The 21,825-nt window shown below is 38.7% G+C and overlaps 1 protein-coding gene across 3 annotated transcripts in view; it reads right to left on the bottom strand.

Annotated features, from left to right (window-relative positions):
- Positions 1-21,825, bottom strand: part of FOCAD (focadhesin) — a 121,481-nt gene that overhangs the window by 68,988 nt on the left and 30,668 nt on the right. For all 3 annotated transcript variants that reach the window (XM_055698464.1, XM_055698465.1, XM_055698466.1), the window contains exons 9-16: positions 21,236-21,442; positions 20,711-20,798; positions 19,815-20,017; positions 16,269-16,526; positions 6,905-7,009; positions 6,432-6,533; positions 5,795-5,925; positions 4,097-4,223 (exon numbers count right to left, since the gene is read on the bottom strand). In XM_055698464.1, the coding sequence (XP_055554439.1) occupies positions 4,097-4,223; positions 5,795-5,925; positions 6,432-6,533; positions 6,905-7,009; positions 16,269-16,526; positions 19,815-20,017; positions 20,711-20,798; positions 21,236-21,442 (1,221 nt within the window). The remainder of the gene's footprint in view (positions 1-4,096; positions 4,224-5,794; positions 5,926-6,431; positions 6,534-6,904; positions 7,010-16,268; positions 16,527-19,814; positions 20,018-20,710; positions 20,799-21,235; positions 21,443-21,825) is intronic.

The following is a 21,825-nucleotide window of genomic DNA, read 5'->3' as shown; positions in this document are numbered from 1 at the left end:
TTTCTTACAAAAAGTGCAAGAGTACTAGCTATCTTATTAGCAAAACCAGAAGACAAGGTTAAAAATCTGTTCCAGCCTTGCAAAAAAAAGCAAATGAAATGTCAAAATACGTAAAATGGCAAAGCTTTGGGAAGCAAAAACAGGGAGAAGAAGAGAAGAAAACAACATGGTAACACTAGTAAGCCACCTATCGTAATCAAGGGACACAAAACAAAAGTTGCCACTGCAACGAATGCTTCCAAGATGAAAAGAGGCTGGGTACAGAAACAGATGCAGGAGGAGGAACTGTTTGTGACTAGATGACTTTTAAGGGTCCCTTCCAACTCAAACTATTGTACGATACAACATAGTGCATTTGTAACAGGAAAAATTGCCACAATATCTTTGACATTTCCAGCTTCCAAAATACAGAAATCACGCCAGTGATGAAGACGCACTAAAAAGGATTTTGGTAGCTGACTTGAAAGTGCAGCTGGTAACACCATTTTCATTCAGTGAGGGCATAAATCACACAGTTCAGATGGGGAAAAAAAAAAAAGCAGCCGCAGCACTTTTAGCAGCCGTAGCAGGTAATAGGGAAATCAAGTAAAATGGGAAATATCCTGAGGCTGGGTGTTCCCCAGACCAGTTAGACTGAACGCAGGCCAATAAGGTTCCTATGCAACTTATTTTACTCACTAATTCTGTATGTGGAAAAAACCTTACCTATACAGAGATCATCCTTGGGAGCCTGGCAGTGCCCTTCAACAGCAGATCTGCACAGGTAAGGAACTGCACCTACACTATTGGCTAAAGAGTTCAAACTGAAATCATGATGTTAACTATGTACAAGGCCAAGGATATAAAGTAAGGCAAAAAGAGCATGAGAAGTAAATCAGACCTCAGAAAGTGAAACTGGCAGAAACTTGAGCCCAAGAAGAAGATAATGATCCTCTGATAGCATCTCAACACAAACTCGTCATTTTAAGAGTAGTTTTTAAGCATACACTGTTTAAACAACATCTAGCTTTGTAATTCCTCCTGAATGTTAAACTTAAGTCAACATAATTTATTCTCAGACAATTTTTCAGTTCATTATATTACTCTGCTATGCTAGTTTCTTTCAGATCAATACACAAATACATATGGACTGAGTGAATAAACAGCAAGAAACCCACTTCCACAAAAAGCTTGGAAAGGGGTTTTAAATACTATGCCTAGCATTTTCATTCTTGAAAATTCCTTGGTTTGCATAGAGTACTTGATACATGAAATTGATTAGATGCCAGGATAGATGGCCTTATAGGAAGTACACTGGCTTCTGTTGAAATCACTGGGAAAAAAAACCAAAATATTTGCCCAGAAATAGGAAATGTAGTCCAGCAGGAACTGTGTGTATTTTACATTTTTGACATGCAAGTTACTGTGCACTATTCATTGAAGGCCTTTTGTTATGGCTACTGAAAAAATTAAAAGGGGAAGATGGAGGGAGGGCTAGCTCTTCTTGTGAGTCCTGCAAAAGTGAAGCTAGTACTTTTAATGCTATTCATGTAGTATGCACTTTGGGTAAAGCCATTACATTTACACAAAACAATTAGTGCAGTCAACAAAATGGAAAACTATTCTTCCACAGTATTCAACAACAACAAAAATATCAATGTTGCAGCACACTTTATTATAGTGTTACTTTTACAAAGTAGCCCTTCTGAGACTCCGAGAACTTGAGCTTTGATAAAACCACATGGTTATAAGGTTACATCATCACCTATGTCAACACTATTATGAAAACATAACTTGTTGTACTGGTGCAGAAGTTGACTGAAAATTAGGTGCTTGCTAGAATCAGGTACCTAAGCAGTTGCCCATGGAAAAGCTCAAAGAGATTAAATCCCTTTCCCATGGTTATCTATTGAGACAGTGGCAGAGAGAGAAAGCACCCTCTGACCAACCTCTGTGGTTATGCTGTTTAAGGCTTCTGCACTGCAAACTGCAGTCTAAATACTAAATAAGGGACAGACTACATTACTTAACCCAAATGGTTAGCCAGCTTGCCAAACGACAAGAAAACTCTCTACTAAACCTTCAGCATACCTGGGTGGCAGGTACATTACAGTGGCATGAAACTGGGGAAACAAAGCAAGATGAGGAAGACCTGTAAGAATTAGGACAGGAGAAACTGGTACCTGTCCACAAGGACATTCTTTCCCCTTCCTTCCATCTTGAGTACCTGAAGTTGTCTCAGCCTTCCACTTCTCAACAGTGGTACGGTATTGTCTGCTCTCAAATGAGGTTTTCATAGTAGTATGTGACATGTGTCATAGGCTTAGCTCGTGCTTCTTTCCAGCACGCAGTCTAAATACAGTTCAGCCTGGGAAACCACTGCGTAAACACTGAGGCCAGCATTCAAAGAACCTATGTGACCTCAATGACATCAAATGATGGGGGATGATTAATAAAATCAAATGTACTGTTAGAAGTTTGACTTTAGGACAATTGAAACAAATGAGTTGTTAATGGTTAATTCAAGATATGAGTATTTTGTATGTCCCGCTAAGCGCTTTGTTAAGCACTGGTAAATCCTTTGTCTGAAACAGTCACTTCAAAGGGAAGCACCCCCACAAAATAGATGAGCTGACTGGAAGCTCACCATAAGGAATGAGCTCAGCAAGGGAAAACCAAGGGAAAGGTAATTCTGGCACTGACCCATTGGCCATCGACTCAAGATCCCCCAGACCCAAAAAGAAGTTGAGACCGAGCATGTGAACTAATTAACATGAGAAGCAAGAGACTTGTGTTACAAGTAGGAAACTAAGTATTAAGTAATGAAGGAACTATGTAACTTGTAACCAATGTCTTTGTTTGCTGAACTGTATAAATAGTGTAAAGTTCTAACAATTGGGGAGCTAAGCATCTGTGGGTTACCACCTAGCTCCCTACTTTGCACAAACTAGAATGAAAGAATAGAAATACCTCAGTTCCTCAAGTCGATATATGAATTGGCACTGCACACTGGGTAATGAACCTGCCTATGCGACAACATTAAGAGCCAAACTCCATATCAAAAGCAAACACAGTAATTAACCTGAATAAGTTGGTTCTAAGTAGCCATTGTGTGAAGCTTTTCAACTATATTGAATACTAATGTGTATTGGCTGCTAACCATTTACTGTGTTGTCCTTTAAGTGCAGACATGATTTCAAATGTATCATCTGGCAATGGCTGGATTTTGTTGGATTTGCCTCACTGCAGTAAACAGTGCTCTAAAACGTGAAGAACTGGATAGACGTAAAATTGTTGTTTGGCAGAGAATGGGTAACCAAACAGTCCTGCAGGCTATCATTAGTCCACTAACTTAGATGGCCTGCATAGTCCCCAGCTAGTCTATAGTGTGATTCATACCATGTCTGTGCCTGCATCACCACGTCTGGGACGTCACTGTGAAAAGAAAGGGTATCATAGGATCACAGGGCAATTTGGTTTGGAAGAGACCTCAGGATACTTCCAGTCCAAGCTCCTGCTTACAGCAGGGTCAATGTGAGATCAGACCCAGTTGCTCAGAGTTGTATTCAAAAGTAGTGTGAAAACCTCCAGCAATGGAGACAGCACAGCTTCTCTGGGCAGTATGTTCCAATGCTTACTTGTCCTCTTTATCGGTAAGTAATGGATGCATTAGAGTAAAACAGAAGCCTCCCCATTACAAGTGATTTCACTCCCTATCAGGCACACTGTGAGAATGAGACCCAGCAGGGCAGGCCAGTAAGAAGGTTATCAAAAAAGAGACGAGTTATGTACTTTTCAGCCAGTCAGAATTATGGGCTGAACAGCTGTTCTTCGCAAATCTCAAGGAAAAACGCGTGAAAGGATGTCTTTGAAACAAACTGCACAGTTGACCTAAAATTCCAACCCATGCACTGAAGGGCTGACTTGTTGTAGAAGTTCACAATATCATTTTCCAGGAACAATTAACTGATGTTGGAAGAGAGAAATTAAATTTGTCAGAAAAAAAATAATTCTGTAACAATCCAATGTACTCTTAAAAATAAAAGGCCATGTAGGTAAATAGTCTATGATCCACAAGCAAAACATGAAACACAGGGACAAACCAATTTAATCTTACCTCAGCCTCACAAAGTGCCTGAAGACCCTGTAACACTATGGCAGCAGGTGCAGCTTGATCAGGTTTTGTGCATTCATTTAATACCTGGGAAATTGCAGCCAACATGTCTGCTCCGTGCTGGTATGGTCTGAATAAAAAAACATGAAGATAACAAGGCAATATTCATGCATACACACAAGTTCTATTATATACACAAAAATGTACTGAGTATTGGTTTTAAGTGACAACTAGAACATACTAAAATGGGCCAGAAAAAAGAAAGATACAAGGAAGAAGATGATAGAGAGCTCTAAAGGCTATGTGATATGGAGAATTAAATCAGCAGACATCAAGTTCCAAATAAAAGATCACCATGTGCTTAAGATATGGAAGTTTTTGTTCAAGGATGTTGTGAGTGCTAAAAGATTACATCATTCAAGAAGTGACCTAAAAGGAAAATCCACCTGGGCTATTAGACACTCCTCTGTTTCTTTGTTGCAGCCTTCTATCTCACTACTGTGTATTGCAGAGATTCTGGCAGCAAAAGTCTTCTGGCCCTCTTATTTCAGACACGAATATTTTTCCGAATTTTTTCCTGCTGCAATGTCATTTGTCCCTCCTTCAGTGATTGCATGGGCTGCTTGTTTGTTTTCCAGTCCTTTCACTTCCATTCAATTTTATCAGGTAGTGGTTTAGGAGGTGTCAACCACATATTCAGCAGCTCCTTATACTGTTTCTATACAAAATTGGGGTAAATAGCACCTGGCTAGGTGATTTATATGCATGGAACATTCAGACTTTCTCTATTTACTCTTACTTTCTTCCAAATAATTTCTAAGTGCACAAAGAACGTGATACACCTGAACTCTAACTACACCACTTACCTGCTAAAAAGAATATTACAGCTGCACTGAGATTTATCTCTTACTTTTTACTTCCCTGCCCCCGCCCCCTGCCATGTTCTTGAAAAATGCTGTTTGGCAAAATTCAAGAAGGTTGATGAAGTAAAGCAAAGGATATTTTATTTAAGAATATTTTTTTTTTAGTTGATGATGGAAAGATACATGAATGTTCCCAGCTGTTTGTGACTGATCTTCAAGAAAGCGAAAAGTGGAAACCAAAAGATAGGTGACAGAGAAAAGATGCTACTGTGCACATAAAACCAGGAAGTAAGTGATAATGTGTTTAAAAATAATCTTTATGGAAACTGTAAATCACTGTCAAGTACTGATATTCATGGATTGTTAGAGCTGGAAAGAATCAGTATCAATATATCATCCACTTAGACTTGTACAACTGTGTTCTGTGGTCAGTAGTGTATCTGAATAAAGATGAGCAATCTGCATGTGAGAAAATACACTTTTCAGAAAAGCACCCTATCTTTCTTCAAATAGATCAAAAGATAGACATGGGTTGTTTCTTCTAATATTTCATCACTCTCTTTTCATAATTTTTTTGTTTCATAATGTTTTGTTTCAGGATGAAGTAATTTTAATGTTATTTATACATGCTTTCTATTAGTTATAATACAACCCCCAAAACTTACTAGCTCTTGAGATTAGCAATGCCCGAGTCAGTACCTCATACAACTAGAAAAATATTACCCTCAATTAATACAACAGAGAAGGTAAAAATAATTATACAGAATTTCTGGAAGTAAATAAATAAATAAATAGTTTTCCCTTACAAAGATGTAAGATGGATAATGCTTGTGCTTACCTCTGCCTACATATGTCTCTTATACAAGCAGCTTTAGCAACCAGCTTTTCCCACTGAACCTCCTTGTCAACAGACAAAGAGGGTGTATCCGACATCATCAAGAACTTCTGCAATTCTGGGTAAATTCGATCCTAGAAAAGATGTAATTTAAAAGCTATCATCACACCTTCAAAAGCTAGTGACAGGATTTTCAATTGCTATCACTTTTACATGACCTCTAAATACTACTTTTATTGCATTCCATACTCTGGTTTTTGTCATCATTGGAATCTGATGCTGCACTGAGTTCTGGCTTTTGCAGACCAAATCTCTATTGCTACTTCACAAACAAAGCAGCAAATTATTGCCATCTAAAGGTCTTGTTCTTACTGCACATTATGAAAATCAGAAAGCTGTCCTTCAAACAATTCTTTCCCCTTAATTGCAATAATTGAGACATGATGAAAAGAAAAGCAGGTTTCATGAAGGACATACTATTGAAATTTTTTACTAAAGCAGAAGCAATACCCACCATTTACTTCATATTCCTGATAATGAGATACCAGTATAAGCAATGTTTCAAAATTAATTTCCTCTCTTCGTTAGTTGTAATGAAGTTTTTCAACTACACTTAGTGACACTACAATAATTTTCTAACCTGTCTTTCCCATAAGGATGTCATCAGCCGCAAAGTAATTGCTCTGAGCTTTGGCGTGCTCCCCAGCATGTATATGGCACGTAGAATCTGAGCTACACAAACCTGAAACAAATTTTTTAACCAAATGTCATTGTTACTTTTTATGGCCAAGAACAAAGACTAACCTACAAATCATTATTTTACAACCATGTACAACAGCAGATAACCGTCCAACTGCAATGTTGGTAAAAAACTGGAAGTAATTTTCTGAAAAACTTTAGTACATAACGAACCCAAGAGCATCTTCGTCAGATAAAAGCATGATGTACATTTCACTCTTTAAAGCAAATGTCATATGCCATCCAAAATATCAGAAAGGTATGCTGAAGCTTACAAATCAGTTACTTTAAGCAAGCTATGCATTGCTCAGTCTAAATAGTTTTTTACAAATAAATGATACAGTTTTTGTTGTACTAAAAATTTTTCATTCTGACCTTGTGTACACCCAGTGTAGGCAATGTATACAATATATCCCTGTAAAGTGCAGGTTCCAAAGGTCTTCCCAATTTAAATATCAGAACTGGGATCAGAGTTGGGACCTAAAATAAAAAAAACAGGAAATAAATTTGGAAGTAGGCTGCCAACCTGGTATCTTACATCAGATAGTAACCTTGTCAGAACATCTTAGAAACTCCTGCCTTTTTTTCATTATTTTTTCTGCTAATAGGAAAGAGAAAGGAAAATTCTAGTCTGCAAACTCGTAAGACTTACAATTTGTTTCTAAGTTATCATCTTAGCAGTTGGACTTGATGATCTCAAAGGTCTTTTCCAACCTAAATGATTCTAAGATCCTAAGAAAGCACCCTGTTATGCATGTTTAGCTGTAACCACTGCAATAATCTAATTTCCACAACAAATTCATTTTTACTTGATATTCCATTACAGGCACACTGAAAGGAACATGTGATTGAAAATGGTACATTAAAATGCATACCAAATCAATGGAGAAACTATTCCAAATCAGCTCTGTCATTACGGAGGAATTCTGATGATGTTACTATCATATCTCACAAACCTGTTATATAATACAATATAATTTACTGCATTCTTTAATATGTGGTACAAAACTTCCACAGAGCTGCCCCTGAGGTGACCATGAAGGAAAGGAGATTTATTTACCTCCATTCCCATTTTCTTTAGATCAGATTTTCAGTATTTTCATACCAGCAGGTCCTTCAGTTTTTTCTTGTGCACATTCGTATCATTACATTGTAAAATTAAATCTACTCATGAGGGCCTTGCTTTTTTTCCCCACTTGATTTTATAGGTACTTAAAAGTAATTACACAGCACTGGTTTACATTCTGCCTTTATACAGTAGTAACAATTTTCACTTAGCCACATGGGTTAGTCTTCCATAGCTAAAACTTGTGTTAAAAGACAATGTCATTCCCAAGAACAGAAAAGCTAATTAGAAAACTTGGTAATTAGCAGCAGTAAGCAGACACAATTATTTCTGAATTTTCAGAAAATTATTTTCCTTACATGGTGAACAGGTATAGAGTTCTCCATTTCACTTTTAGTGTCTACCTCTGTAGTGAGTCACCCCTGAAAAAGTTTTCCTCTTTAACCTTAAATTACTGTAACTTCAGAAAACCTTTTCAGTGAGTCCAAGAATGGAGGCTTAAAGCAGAAAAACAAATGTGTACTAAATCCCATACGTACTGGGTTGAGCTAGGAGACTGAGTAACTCTCAAACCCAGTGACAAGATTTGATTTAATCTTCAATCCAATATGTAATTCAACAATCTTAGATGTCTGAAAATTTATCCTGGTAAAGCTACCACTATATATATATACACATATATACATATATATATATATATATACAAACACATATTGTCGGTTTATACATATAGTGGTTCAAAAACATAGCTATGGGAAATTCTGCTACAACATTCCCTCAACATACATTTTTACATGAGCAATGTCTTCAGATGATAAAATTCTGCACTGTACCAAGGTCTGCCTCAGTCCACAGAAACTACAGAGCAGGAATAATGAATAAAAATCCAAGAGCTCTGAGGTTTCACATACTTCCCTTTGTAATTATTGGCTCCAAATTATCGAAAATAAAAAGTAGTTTGTTCTACAAGACATCGCTATCTTTACAGTTAAGCAATCCAGATTTGTGCTTCCATAAACTGAAAAACATTTATCTGGAATCTATATTTAATACCTAAGGAATTAACCATAATACATTATTTTCTCTGGTTATCCAAATACTACTTGACATTCCTATATAGAATAAATCCCTTTATAAACCAGAACTTCCTCTCATTTTTACCTAATTGACTAGTCTCCCTCTCTCTCTTACCCCAGGTTGTTGTCTACCACCTGTAGAGGTAATCATCACTCCATCACCTGCCTAGACAGAGGACTGGCTTTACTGTCAATCTTTCAAAGCAAAACCAGTAAAACATCCTGAGAATATAAGGTAATCCTCATTTATGCAGACATTCACACCCAGGAGCACTTTCAGTTCAACAGTGCCTTCTTTTCCCACCTGTTTATGCCAAACCAAAAGCATCTTCTTAGCTAGCACCCTCCGTCCCCTTTCTTTCAGACCTTTGGACTGAAGATAAATTGGGCAGTTTTCCAGCTTTTGCTGGACACTGGTTTTGGCTGGGATAGAGTTAATTTTCTTCTTAGTAGCTAGTATGGGCTTATGTTTTGCATTTGTGACCACAACAGTGTGACCAAAACCTCAACACAAGGATGTTTTAGCTATTGCTGAGCAGCATTCACGAAGTGTCAAGGCCTTCTCCCTTTCTCATGCTGCCCTGCTGGCAAGTTGGCGGGGCACACACAAGAGGCTGTGAGGGGACACAGCGGGACAGCTGGCTCCAACTGGCCAGAGGGATATTCCATACCGTATGATGTCATGCTCAGCATATAAAGCCGGCGGAAGGAGGAAGGGAGGAGACATTTGGAGCGATGGCGTTTGTCTTCCCAAGTAACCATTACACGTGACGGAGCCCAGCTTTCCTGGAGATGGCTGAACACCTGCCTGCCCAAGGGAAGTGGTGAATGAATTCCCTATTTTGCTTTGCTTATGCACTTAGCTTTTGTTTTCCGTATTAAACTGATTTTATCTCAACCCATTAGTTTTCTTGTCGCAGCACTCTCAAAACTAGCCAGCAAGATGTTTTACCATCTCATACCAACACACTCTTCATGCCAGTCCCTCTGCTGTCTTCTTCTAGCCCCTCCTCATCCAGGGCACGCTCTCTCTTCTCTTGCTTCTTCCTTGGCTGCTCTCTTTCCATTTGCTCTCAATCACTTAACAGAACCAGCCACAGCTGCACCTTATCTACATCGGCCAACCCACAGCCCCTGAAGCCAGCCCACAGCTGTATATTATCAATGCTAATTAACCCAGCTTCATTCCTCTATATTTTCTCACTCTTACTCTTCCAGTTCTCTCCCCCATCCCAGCAGGGGGGAGTGAGTGGCTGTGTGGGGCTCAGCTGCCCCCTGGGGTGAAAGCACAACATGTACAGGTTAATTTATTTTAAGTTACCTCTTACATAAAAAATGAATGGCAGATGAGCAATATAGAAATAAGGTATCAGAGACAGAGATGATGCAGGATCTGTCAAGCTAAAAAACTTCCTAAGAAGCACCAATATTTCAAAGAGAACATTCAATCCTCCAATTATACCACATAATGATCAGTTTTCTAAATAAAAGCTGTATGAGCAAGACTTCTTCCATTAGATGAATTACTTATTTTTTTACATAGAAAATGTAAATTACAAGTGGGTTAATTAAGCATCCTGCCTTACACATACCACAACTGTTAGATTTATGCAAACAGACAACTGGAAATCTGTATAGATGCTTCTATAGGAATCGAGGCTTCAACTGTAGGTTTCAAAAGCCAATGTGTAATAAAATATGTCAATCAACTTTCAGAATTTCAGAGATAATTAAGTGGAGGTTATTTGTTTATCTAACTGCGCATATCTTATAGCATAGATCAGCATTGAAGGTGGCAGTGAGAATAGCTCATCTGAATATGCAAAGCTCTAAGTGACAAATTTAGCTTCTGACCTGAAGTATACTGCTAGCTTTGGTTTTTTACAGTCTTTTGTTTTGCTTCTTCACTCCCAAAAGCTGAATCTATAATAAACACTATTACTACCTTACAGCTAAGGGTAAAACAGATGGACCTCAAGAAAGAGTCAGCCACCAAGATTAGATTTTACATTGTATTCTCCAGCACGAACATTCTCAACCAACATTCTTAACCAATTCTTTCCCAGGCCAACCGAACAACCTTGTCTCAGCAGACCAAAGTAGCCCAGACAGTTGTAGGCAGAGATAATTCTGATGTATTTCTAAATTACCATTAACTGTATAAAGTCACACCAACTTTGCAACAATTCAAGGTAGGTTATGAGATGGGCAACACTCCTCCTGTTCAAGTGGCTGTAAACCCGACTTACACCAGAACAGTGGTGGTTCTTTGCAAGTTGCTCTGAAATTACAATCTGATTCTCTCTCATTAAAAAATTAACTCATCCAGAATAAACAGTCCTGCAGAAGAAAGACTAAAATCTAACAAGAAGTAAGATACCTCTGAATGCAACGTACCCTGAGAAGCAACATAACTCATTGTTCTTAGTTTCTCTCAGATTTTCTCTTGTATGACAAGTAAAAAACTTTGTACTGGTTTCAGCTGAGATGGAGTCAATTTTCTTCTTAGTAGCTAGTAAAGTGCTGTGTTTTGGCTATGATGTGAGAACAATGCTGATAAGCACACAGATGTTTTCATTGATATTTTATAAATCCTGCTTCATAAAGAATAGTCCTTGCTATCATAACATTCTTTGAAGTACAAACGCAGGTGGGGGGAGCATGTCATTCCAAACTCATGAGCACATGGCAGAGTTTGATTAACATCAATTCTGGTCCCAGTCAAAATTCAGTAATAAGATTTCTGCATTAACACTGAAAAACAGAAAAATGAAACCTTCACTCATAACACAAGATTTAATTTGCTGCTCTACCTTTCCTTTCCACTCTCCAACAGTAATGATTTTAGACTAAGCTATGCAGAATGCAGTTATACTCCCCACTTCACCCATGTCAAAGGGACAACAGCACTGCCCGAGAGAAAATTATATTCTTCAGTACACAGGAAGAAAACTAAAATTGACCTCCTGATTAAATGAAATAGAACCCAAAAGAAGACTTGCATACCAAAGATTCAATAACCTCAAAGCAAGAACCTGTTTGGGTTAAATCAAGCTTTCAGGAAAAGAAATCTTGCACAGAAACTAAGTAATACAGGAAGAAAAAAAAACCCCCTTGAGGCTAGGAGACTTGATAGAGGCAGTTTTATTTCTGGGTACCTGTTGTACCTTGAGTGTTAAGAAAAAAATACATCACCTGATTTACCTAAATGTTTGAATGATACAAGGGAAGTTGCAGGGCAACAAGGAAGCAATGGATATTCCATACCTCTGGAGGAAGGGGAGCAATCATTAACTAATGTAATTAACTAACATAAATAATTAACATACACAGCAACGTGCATCACCATTTTAAGTCCCAAAATTATCAGAAATGTCACACATGCTCCTCCACTGAGATACATGAAATTTCCATGCAACTATTGACACAATGTGTGAACAGGGAAGAAATGCCTTCTAACAGTATTATCCAGAAAGTTTTGTATGCAGCAGCATGGTTGGAAGACTCTCAACCCTGACAATAAGATTTCATTAATTCTTTAAACTATACTCATCCCTGATGAATGCTGTCATTAGTCTACCCTCTGCTGGCCAAAAAGGCTACATAAAAATGCGTAGTCAGATATGTCATTACAATGATGAAACTCCTTACCTAACTTCCCTCTGATCTCTCCCCATAGTGCCTCTTCCTTTTTCCAGGGGCAGGGTCTTAATGCGACTCCATTTGGTCTTAAGCTAGCTCTCTATTCAATAGGCTACTACCTGCATTTACCTCAGTTGTATCTACACTGGACTACACATATGGCCATCAGACTGAATGATGTTCAAATACATATTATAATAAATTATATTCATAATCCTTAGTTATAAAACATTCAAACCCTTTAACCACTCTACTCAGGCCTAGTCTTCATCAGCTGTGATGTGAAGTTCATTCCAAGTCCTTTGTGTTAATTTTCTAGTTACAAAGTTTATTCTACACTGAACAGGTATTAAATGAAAATTCTACAATAACTTCTACACTAACATCCAGTACAGGAAAAGACGAAGCACGTACTACTGTAAGACCAGTTACTTATTTCTTTATAGGTATTGTTCTTTCAGTGTACTTGTTTTGAACTGTAAATTGAATTTTTAAGAGTAGAAAAACCCCAAAATGTTCTAATACAGCAAAGCGGGGGGGGGCGGGTAGGGGGGGAAGGCAAAAAGCTGATACAACAATTCATTAGCTCCCACTAGGCAGGAAGCAGCTCCAGAGAGGGAATGGCATGCTGCCTGGCAACACTGCCATCTGCATCCCCCACGCTCCTTGAAGATGTGCCAGTTAGGTCACATTTGCCATCAGTAACCTGGAAGCGTTTCAAGATTATGGGGTTTGTTTTTTAAAATTGATTTGCAACTTCAAAAAATTATGCAGAGGCATGTCAATAACTTTCCTTTTTAAAGTAAGATTAAAAATGCCAGACCAAGTGCCTTTATTCAATAAATAGGTCTGAGAACTGTTATCACTCTGCAGTTTGGTGATCTGATTTCTTTTTTCTAAGCTACAGGACAGTTACTCTTCAAAAGCATAAGATAAGGGAAGATAGCAGGGGAGGAAGATAATCTTCCTCTTCTGTTCCTTCACATTTCCTCTCGTTTCACTGAAGAGAAACTGTCCTCATGCAGCCCTTGTGTCAGAACAAAGAATAAGAGACAGCCAGAAAACAGCAAGATAAGTAAAGCCATATTCAAAAAGAAAATCCCATTTCAAAAAAATATAATCCAAATACATATTAACATACACTGTCCCCATTTTAAGTTCTAAATGCAGGGTATGACTTTACATATTCCCACCACACTTCCTTTGCTTGCATGCCTATGCTGTTGTGTTCTTCTGAGTTAATTTTAAAACTAAGAGATCATTCCAGATCCCCCACAAAAAGCCAACCAAAAGGCAGGAAACAAATGTCACTGCAAAGTTCCGGGTTTCATTTCTGTGAAATGGGCTGAATTTTGGAAGGCACGTAGCACCAATTTACTTCTCCAGTAAGCAAGGCAGTGAAATGAGCAGGTTTTTGAAAGTATTCAGTACTCTAGTTTTCAAGAGTTTCATGTACTCCAGCAGGATCTTAACCAAGAAGCTTCAACCATGAATAATCTGTCCACAAGATCTTACTATAATATGATTGTTTCCCTACAGCTACTCTCCAAAGCTCACATAATCAGACACAGAACAATATCATTAGGTACCACCTGAGAGAGCCAAATCCAGTTCAACTTATCCTTAAACATTTTTTTACTGAAATAAAAATGTATTTTACCTATTTATTTTTTTACTGCACTCCCAGTCCCCCAAAAACACAAAATAATGCATCTTCAGATGGAAATCCCATAAGGGTGTCATTTACCATCACAGTATTTTACTCCAGCAGTTGAAAGGCCATAAAAAAACAGATGTCCTCTAGAGCCTCATAATCCTCTAATAATGGTAACAGATCTTGTGCTACTATTCACCAGTGACCTCTCAGTCAGATGATTTACTTTCCTCTCCTCACAGCACAGCTGGTTGCACAGAGTGTAATAACTAACAGGTTTTGCCCAACAAGAAAATTCATCCGATTAGAAGGACTGTATTAAATCTTTCATAAATCACATGTGTCAGTACAGCCTTTTCAATGATTTGATTTAAGACAGCCTAAAAGCCCATGTATTACTCTTCATTCCTCAGACTTTTAAAAAGATTTTTGGATTTTCTTCCATAGTGTTTCAGAACATTACTCCAAAATGCCTCAGCTAAACACAGACCTAATATTATCACTAATCTTGCATCATACAAATGCATTTACTCTGGGGGGGAGGAGTCCTCTGTAGGCTCTCCTCATGGAAAGGGTAAGAAAACACAAAAATAAAGTATAACCAGAACAGTGTCTGCAAAATCAACTACAGTAATTATTTTTAAACTTAGCAAGGTTTTTTAAATACTCCACTAATTTACTGCAGAGACAAGAGATTCCTTACAAAATCATTCAGTGTGGAAATGGGAGGTCCTGTTTGTGAAACCCCTTATGAAGTCAAAATAAACATGAAAACAATGAGGATAGGATTCTCAATGTACATTTTCTCTTTCCGACCCTGTTTTGTTTTGAAACGCAGTTCTTCAACTCAAGGTTTTGCAAGGCAATCACTTGTGGCTTTTCAATTCAATATCCACAGATACAACCACTAATCATCTGATTCACAAAGCAGCAGAATTTCACTAGCAGCAGAATAATGTATTTGATTACAGAGGAAAAAGGAGAAGATTAACTTACTACCTTGATTACAAAGGAGAGAGGGAAAGGGACAGGGAAAGGGACAGGGACCCTCACGGTATCTCAGCACTTCTATATATTCTACTGTAGTACAGGTAGTCTACAGTTTGGCTGTGACGTTGACACTTTCTCATTTTTTCCTGTGGACACATTTATTCTTTTATCTGTGTTGCAGCATGTAACTCTTTGAGACAGAAAGCAGTTTAAAAAAACCCTGAAGCCTGTCTTCATGACAGCATACGAAATTTGAAGCAACACTTCTCCCTTCCCTACATTTTTATTTTATAAATAACATATGACTGTTTCTGTATAATGCCTCTAAAATAATTACCTATTACTGTTTCTAGATATCTCCATTCCTTCCAAGTTATTTAGGTAAGTGCAAGTATACTGCGTAATTCTGGCTTGGGTGCAGCATGGAAGCAGACAAAGACTATGCATATATTTTTAAGCAAGAATATGGATTATCACAAGGGACCTGGCAGTCTTCCAGTAAGCACAAAAGAACACAGAGAATAATCTATGAGGCCACAAAAAAACAGAAATGGTTTAGTAGCCTCTTTTCAACTTCCTTATGTTATTTTCATACTTACAAGATAATACCATCAAATAAGCCAGTATTTTTTCCTAAGCCTAAACAATTTAAAAATACTCCAAACCAGAGACACAATACATATTTCACTGTGATGCATAAAAGGTGAGTTCCAGCCAGCCTCGGGTTATATGTGTGTGTGCGCTATGTGTCTGTCTGAAGGTGAGACCACAGAGGGGGCTGCCTACACAGGGTCCAGGGGAGTCTCAGACGTCTATCAGCTGTGGAAGAGGCTGTGCATGTGCGTGTCTGCATCTCTCTGCAGGGTGGGGGGCAGTCTGCACCAGCAACTGCACTGAAGCTGCAGCCTCAGGGGCTTGTATGTCCAGATCCAGAGACCACCTATTGTGCACACTGACCATCTGTATTCCACTGCTGGAGGGATCCATACTGTACCTATCATACATATATATACACATTGTACACATTTCCTACTAGCAGACCTCCACCCTACTCAGCCAGAAAGTGGAGCAGCATAGGGCCCCTGGTGCTGCTCTGTGTTCTTGTGAGTATTCTGTGTATGCCTTATATACATATAAGCACAAATACACAGTGTATGCATGTACGGCATGTGTATGTACCTACTGGGAATACAGACAGAGTTTTGCACTTGTTGGACCTGGGGTCATGAAGATGTGGCAGCCTTGCCTCTCTCAGGCTACAGAATCCAGTCCAATTCCTGTAAAAAACATCTACTAACAGTAAGTTTTCACCTGAGAACAATCAGTCTTGGCTATTTCTGTAATGGCCTGGAGTACATCACGAAGAGTGTTTCCATTTTCTTGGATCAGTAGATAAGCCAGTACAAGAAAAACATGGACAGGGACTTGAGTGGTAACAGGCAGCAGTGATTTCACTGAAGATAACCAGTTAGTAACTGCAGATTTCTCTTTCATGAGCTCTATGATCTTCCACGTTGTATACAATGAGCTGTAAGAGCTGGTTATGGGGAAAAGAAGTTTGCAGGACACCTGGGAACAAGTAAAACAAACAAAATTCTCAAACAAATTAGGTACTATGAAAGAAAAAAGAAAAATCATTAACTAATCCAGTTCTGGCACCCAAAACAAATCTTTTTCTCAGGGTCCTAATGCAATAAATGTTAAGAATAAATTGCAATACATTTCTTTACAGTTCTTTATATGAATTCTTGCACTAAGGATATTTAAATGGGTTGCTAACTCCCCATCCATGAGTTCCCCCTTTATCTGGCATCCATCATTCCTGTTCCTGTTGTTAACAGCTGTGCTACTTCCTCACTAAAATGGACACAGTATCACTGGAGTAAGTTAAAAGCTTCCGTTTCTGACAATAGCAGATTTTGCTGGGATAGAGTTAATCTTCTTCTTAGCAGTTAGTATAGGCCTATGTTTTGCATTTGTGACCACAACAGTGTTGGTAACACAAGGATGTTTTGGCTATCGCTGAGCAGGGCTTACACACAGCCAAGGCATTTTCTCCTCCTCACACCAGCAGGTAGGTGGGTGGCTTCACAAGAAGCTGTGAGGGGACACAGCTGGAACAGATGGCCCCAACTGGCCAGAGGGATATTCCATACCATATGTCATGCTCAGCATATAAAGCTGGCCGAAGAAGGAGAAAGGGCATTTGTCTTTCCAAGTAACTGTTATGTGTGATGGAGCCCTGCTGTCCTGGGGATGGCTGAGTACCTGCCCGCCCATGGGAAGTGGTGAATGAATTCCTTGTTTTGCTTTGCTTGCTTGTGTGACTTTTGCTTTCCCTATTAAACTGGCTTTATCTCAACCCATGACTTTTTTCACTATTACTCTTCCAGTTCTCTCCCCCATTCATCCAGGGGTATGTGAGTGAGCAGCTGTGTGGTGCTTAGTTGCCAGCAGGAGATAAACCACAACACAGGTACATCACAACAGTGTAAGTATCATCTACTTTAAGGAAATTCACTTAATAAAACACCACAGTTCCAGTTAATCTGCCTTTACATTTTTTAACTATTTCACTTTTCAGAACAAAATGTTCTATAGATGCAGTCACAGAAAATAACATTTAGAAGCAGAAAAGTAGTAAAATATAAATGAAGAATCCTCATAACTCAGGGATTTATTTATGTAAAAGTATATATATCTTAAAGCTGCTGCAAGTTCATTTGGAAGTTCAAAAGTTTTTGATTAAAACAAAAAAGCTTAAACCAAGAAAAATCATGTTTCCTACTTATTGTTTCCTTAGAAAATGCTATGTTTTCAGAATCTTTCCATTATCAAGATATTAGTTGGCAGGCAGTAATTAAATGAAGAATATTTATATAAAAAACAGGTCGAGAAAGTATTTGATAGTCTCCAAACAAACATTAAACAAGGAATTCAGACTCCAAGAGGGCAGGGCCCACTCACCTTTAAATTAGCAAGAAAAAAGAGATTCTGAGTGGCAAAAGCTGTTCTCCACAGAACTGCAGAATTTTATTTTAATCATGTGTTCAATGCAATGCAAATTTATTTTGGCTAATGGAAGGTAGAATGCCCCTGCACTTTAGATGCCCTTTTACGAATAAAATTAAAATCAGATCATTCCACTACTTATGCTTTTCAACTACTGTAGGTGAAAAAATCAGCGATCTATAATGCTGTCTTTCTGGCTGGCAAGATCACTTGAAACCAAAAATGTCTTCTGGATATAACTGTGAAAATGCCATTTATTGATAAAGATATTTAAAGTTTATCCAAGGACATACAGTGGACTAAGAAGAGCTTCAGGATCTGTAAGTTGCATTGTTCAGTTGCCAGCCCCTACAAGATTGTAGGACTTGAAATCAAGATCAGACTATTATGGGGTGTGGTGTGGTGTTTTGTTTTTTCAGGGGGGGTTAATACCTGGAAAAAAAACTACTAAAATTGGTGGAGCCTGAAATATTGTATTGGTATTTCCCATTCCACAGTACTTCCCCAAAGTACAAAGGTTTTGCTACACAATTGTACTAACTCCCTTCTCCCTTTATTTCATGAAATAGCTTCATGAAAACAAGCTATCACCATATTTTTATTTTAATGCTGCACTTGGTTCAAGTAGGTCAGGTAGAAAATTCCAGTGTGTCAACACTGAAAGATATGTATAAAATCCCTCAATGGCAAAGTAGATGTGCAGGTTAGCCACATCCTAACATTTTTCAAAATCTTGGGACTACAAGTATAACCGTTTCCTATTAACATCACTGGGGGAAAAAAAACCAAAACCACTGAATATAGCTTTTGGATGTGCTTGAAAGCAAAAAGGAAGCATACTGGCTGTGGAAAGGCAGCCATACACCCACTGAGGACTACAAGAACCTTGCTAGGGCATGCAGAGATGTAGACGGGAAGGTTAAGGCTCTGCTACAACCTGAAATTGGCCAGAGACATCAAGAAGAAGAAAGGGTTCTTTGGATACCTAAGCAGTTAAGCAGAAGCACAGGGAAGACACAGGCCCATGACTGAGCAGGGCAGGGAAACAATTTACTAATAATGCTGACACAGCAGAGGTTCTTAAGACCTTCCTTGCCTGTGTCTCTACCAGCGTAGCTGGACCCTAGACCACAGGACCAAGTAGCTACCACGGTGCACATGGTGACCCACCAGCAGTGGCCCTCTGCAAGGGCTCAGCCCACATCAGTGGATGGGCCCGCAGGGAATCCACCCCAGGGTGTTAACAGAAGTTGCTGACACTGCTGCGAGGCCACTGCCTGTCATCTTTGAAAAGTGGTGGAGATCAGGGGGCATTCCTGACGCCTGGCAGAGGGTAGATGTCACACCCATCTACAGGAATGGCCCAGAAGAGGACCCAGGAAACTACAGGCCCATCAGCTTGCTTCAGTCCCTGAGAAAGTGGTCGAACGAGTCCTCCTAGAAACTGTTACAAGCCAAATGAAGCCGGTGGTGATTGGGAAAGTCCAGCACAGATTTACCAAAGGCAAATCATGCCAAGGTAACCTGATCGACCTTCTACAACAAAACAACATCTTCTGTTGACATGGAGAGAGCAGTGGATGCGCCTCACCTGGACTTCAGCAAAGCGTTTGACACGTTTCCCACAGCCTCCCCCTGGACACACTGTCAGGGTACAGCCTGGGTGGGTGATCTGTGAGATGGGCAGGCAGGTGTCCCACAGGCCACACTCAGGGTGCTGGTCAATGGCTTTTACTCAGGCTGGCAGCCTGTCACAAGTGGGGTCCCCCAGGGACTAGTATGGGGCCCCACACCCTATGCATCTGTTACCTGCCCTAGAAGAAGGAAGAAACTGTACAACTTTACCAATTCCTTTTTATCCTTCACACCTTCTTCCTGTAATATTCCTAAAAGATTTACAGCCAGCTGCTGCCTGGTAGTTCCCGAATAATCCTCTGATAGGCAGTCCCCAACTGTTGTAGAAGATAGCATCTGTAGCACAGGCATCACCAAAGTAAGGACTGTGATTGAGATGTTCTGGGTTTCTGAACAGGAAAGGAGCTTGTAGGCTATTTAAGACAAGGTGGGGAAAAACAAAGATTACTTGGGAAAAAAGAACTAACATAGTTGGTACTTTTTGGCATGACACAAACATTTTTAGGCAACACTCTGGTCAAGCAGCGTTAACAGTCCCCAGAATTACAGTATGTGCATACTAGAGCTGAAGTGCAGAAGACTTTTTTGGTAAAACTCCAATTCAGCTTAAGAGACCCACACATTTCTGTTGTTTATAGCCAAGTACCTGATGGCAGCAAGAAAAACAACAACGGAACGTAGCACTGTCCTTTGCTTTTACTGAAATAACTCCACTAATCAAAACTTCTAAGTCAACAGCTCAGTCAAACACTGCCATGACTGTCAGGCCTGCTCTCAATATCTGTCAAAAGGAACCATTCAGGATGCATGAATCTCAGCTGAGAATATCCTGTTTTTGACTCAAAAATGAAACACATAAGCTCCAAGATAGCAGGGAGCTCAGAATACAGTAACATCCACAGAAAAAGTCAGTGTAGCAGGAAAATTTATCCTTATTACCATCAGATCAAAAGTTACTTTTTAAAGCAGGAAAAATCCTGCCCATACAAAAAGATACTTCACTGCCCAATCCAACTTCAGCTCAATGCAGGGCTTATTTTCATAAACATGAAGAAACAATGTCTGTCTTGGAAGTATGGATTCCTCTTACACAAGAAAAACTTTACCTAGACTCAAGACAGACTTTTGCTGACTTTCTGGCATTTGCAGCAGTAGAAGTGCTAGCCCAATTATACACTGTTCCACTGGAAATACCTACAAGGAAAAAAAGAGGGGTTCAAGTCTTGTTTTTCAGTACCATTAAACAGTACAGACAGGCAACAACCCAGACTGTAACAAGTTTCTTCATGAAACATACTAAATGCACACACAGCACCACAGTACACACAATGATGAAAATAAATAGTGTAAAAATAGCATTTTAACTGAATAACTACAACATTTTAATTTGTTACGTTGTTCAAACCACTTTAGCTCTGTTTAAACCAACTCCATACTAAAAGGTTAATGTATATATGTTACATTTTTGCCTTGTGAAGGTCTTCAACCTGCAATTGGTTGAAAAAAATTAGAAGCTGTTGAAACAACATAGGTCACATTCTGATGAATGCCATGTATTTAAATACTGTACTAAACAGAATATTATTTAAATTCAATAAAATTGTTTTATTTTTTTCCCTAATAATTCTTACCTCTTTCAAGAGCTCAAAGTTGTCCTCTATTAAAGAGATCAAAGATGAGCATTCTCCCATTACATTTAAACACACTTCACAGAAGCTTAACAGTTGCAGACAAAAATGTGATAACTGAACTTTCCAAAACACAGGATAGCGTAGTAGGCTAAGGAATAGTTCTTGTAGAAAAAAAAAGGCTTCTGTAACTTGCAGTAAGTCCTTAAGCTGTAGAGAGGTTAAAAAACAAAATAGAGACTGATTTAGTTCCCCTTCTACCCACACAGAATTCCCTGAGTTTAGAATTACTTCTACTAGCTTTGCAATGTTTCCATTGCAAATATTACTTAGACTTTGAAAAAACACAATTATAAACTAAATACAGGAATCTCTTAAATTCTTCACAAAAAAATACATGACCTCCTATTTAATGTTTTGAAGTAAAATTAGAAATGTAAAAGAATAAAAAGATTTTTTGGTAGCTGATGAGAAAAAAATCTTTTTTCCCTCAAAACCAATGGCAAATTAATTCAGCTCTTGGAGCACTCTCAGCAACATAAAACAAATTGCGTGGGATTCAATGTAGCAGGTAGATACTCTTGTAATGGAAA

This window comes from Falco cherrug, chromosome Z (assembly GCF_023634085.1).
Source record: "Falco cherrug isolate bFalChe1 chromosome Z, bFalChe1.pri, whole genome shotgun sequence".
NCBI classification, from domain to species: domain Eukaryota; kingdom Metazoa; phylum Chordata; class Aves; order Falconiformes; family Falconidae; genus Falco; species Falco cherrug.
The sequence above is the reverse complement of the archived record's forward strand: the minus strand, read 5'-3'. Positions and strand labels throughout refer to the sequence as shown.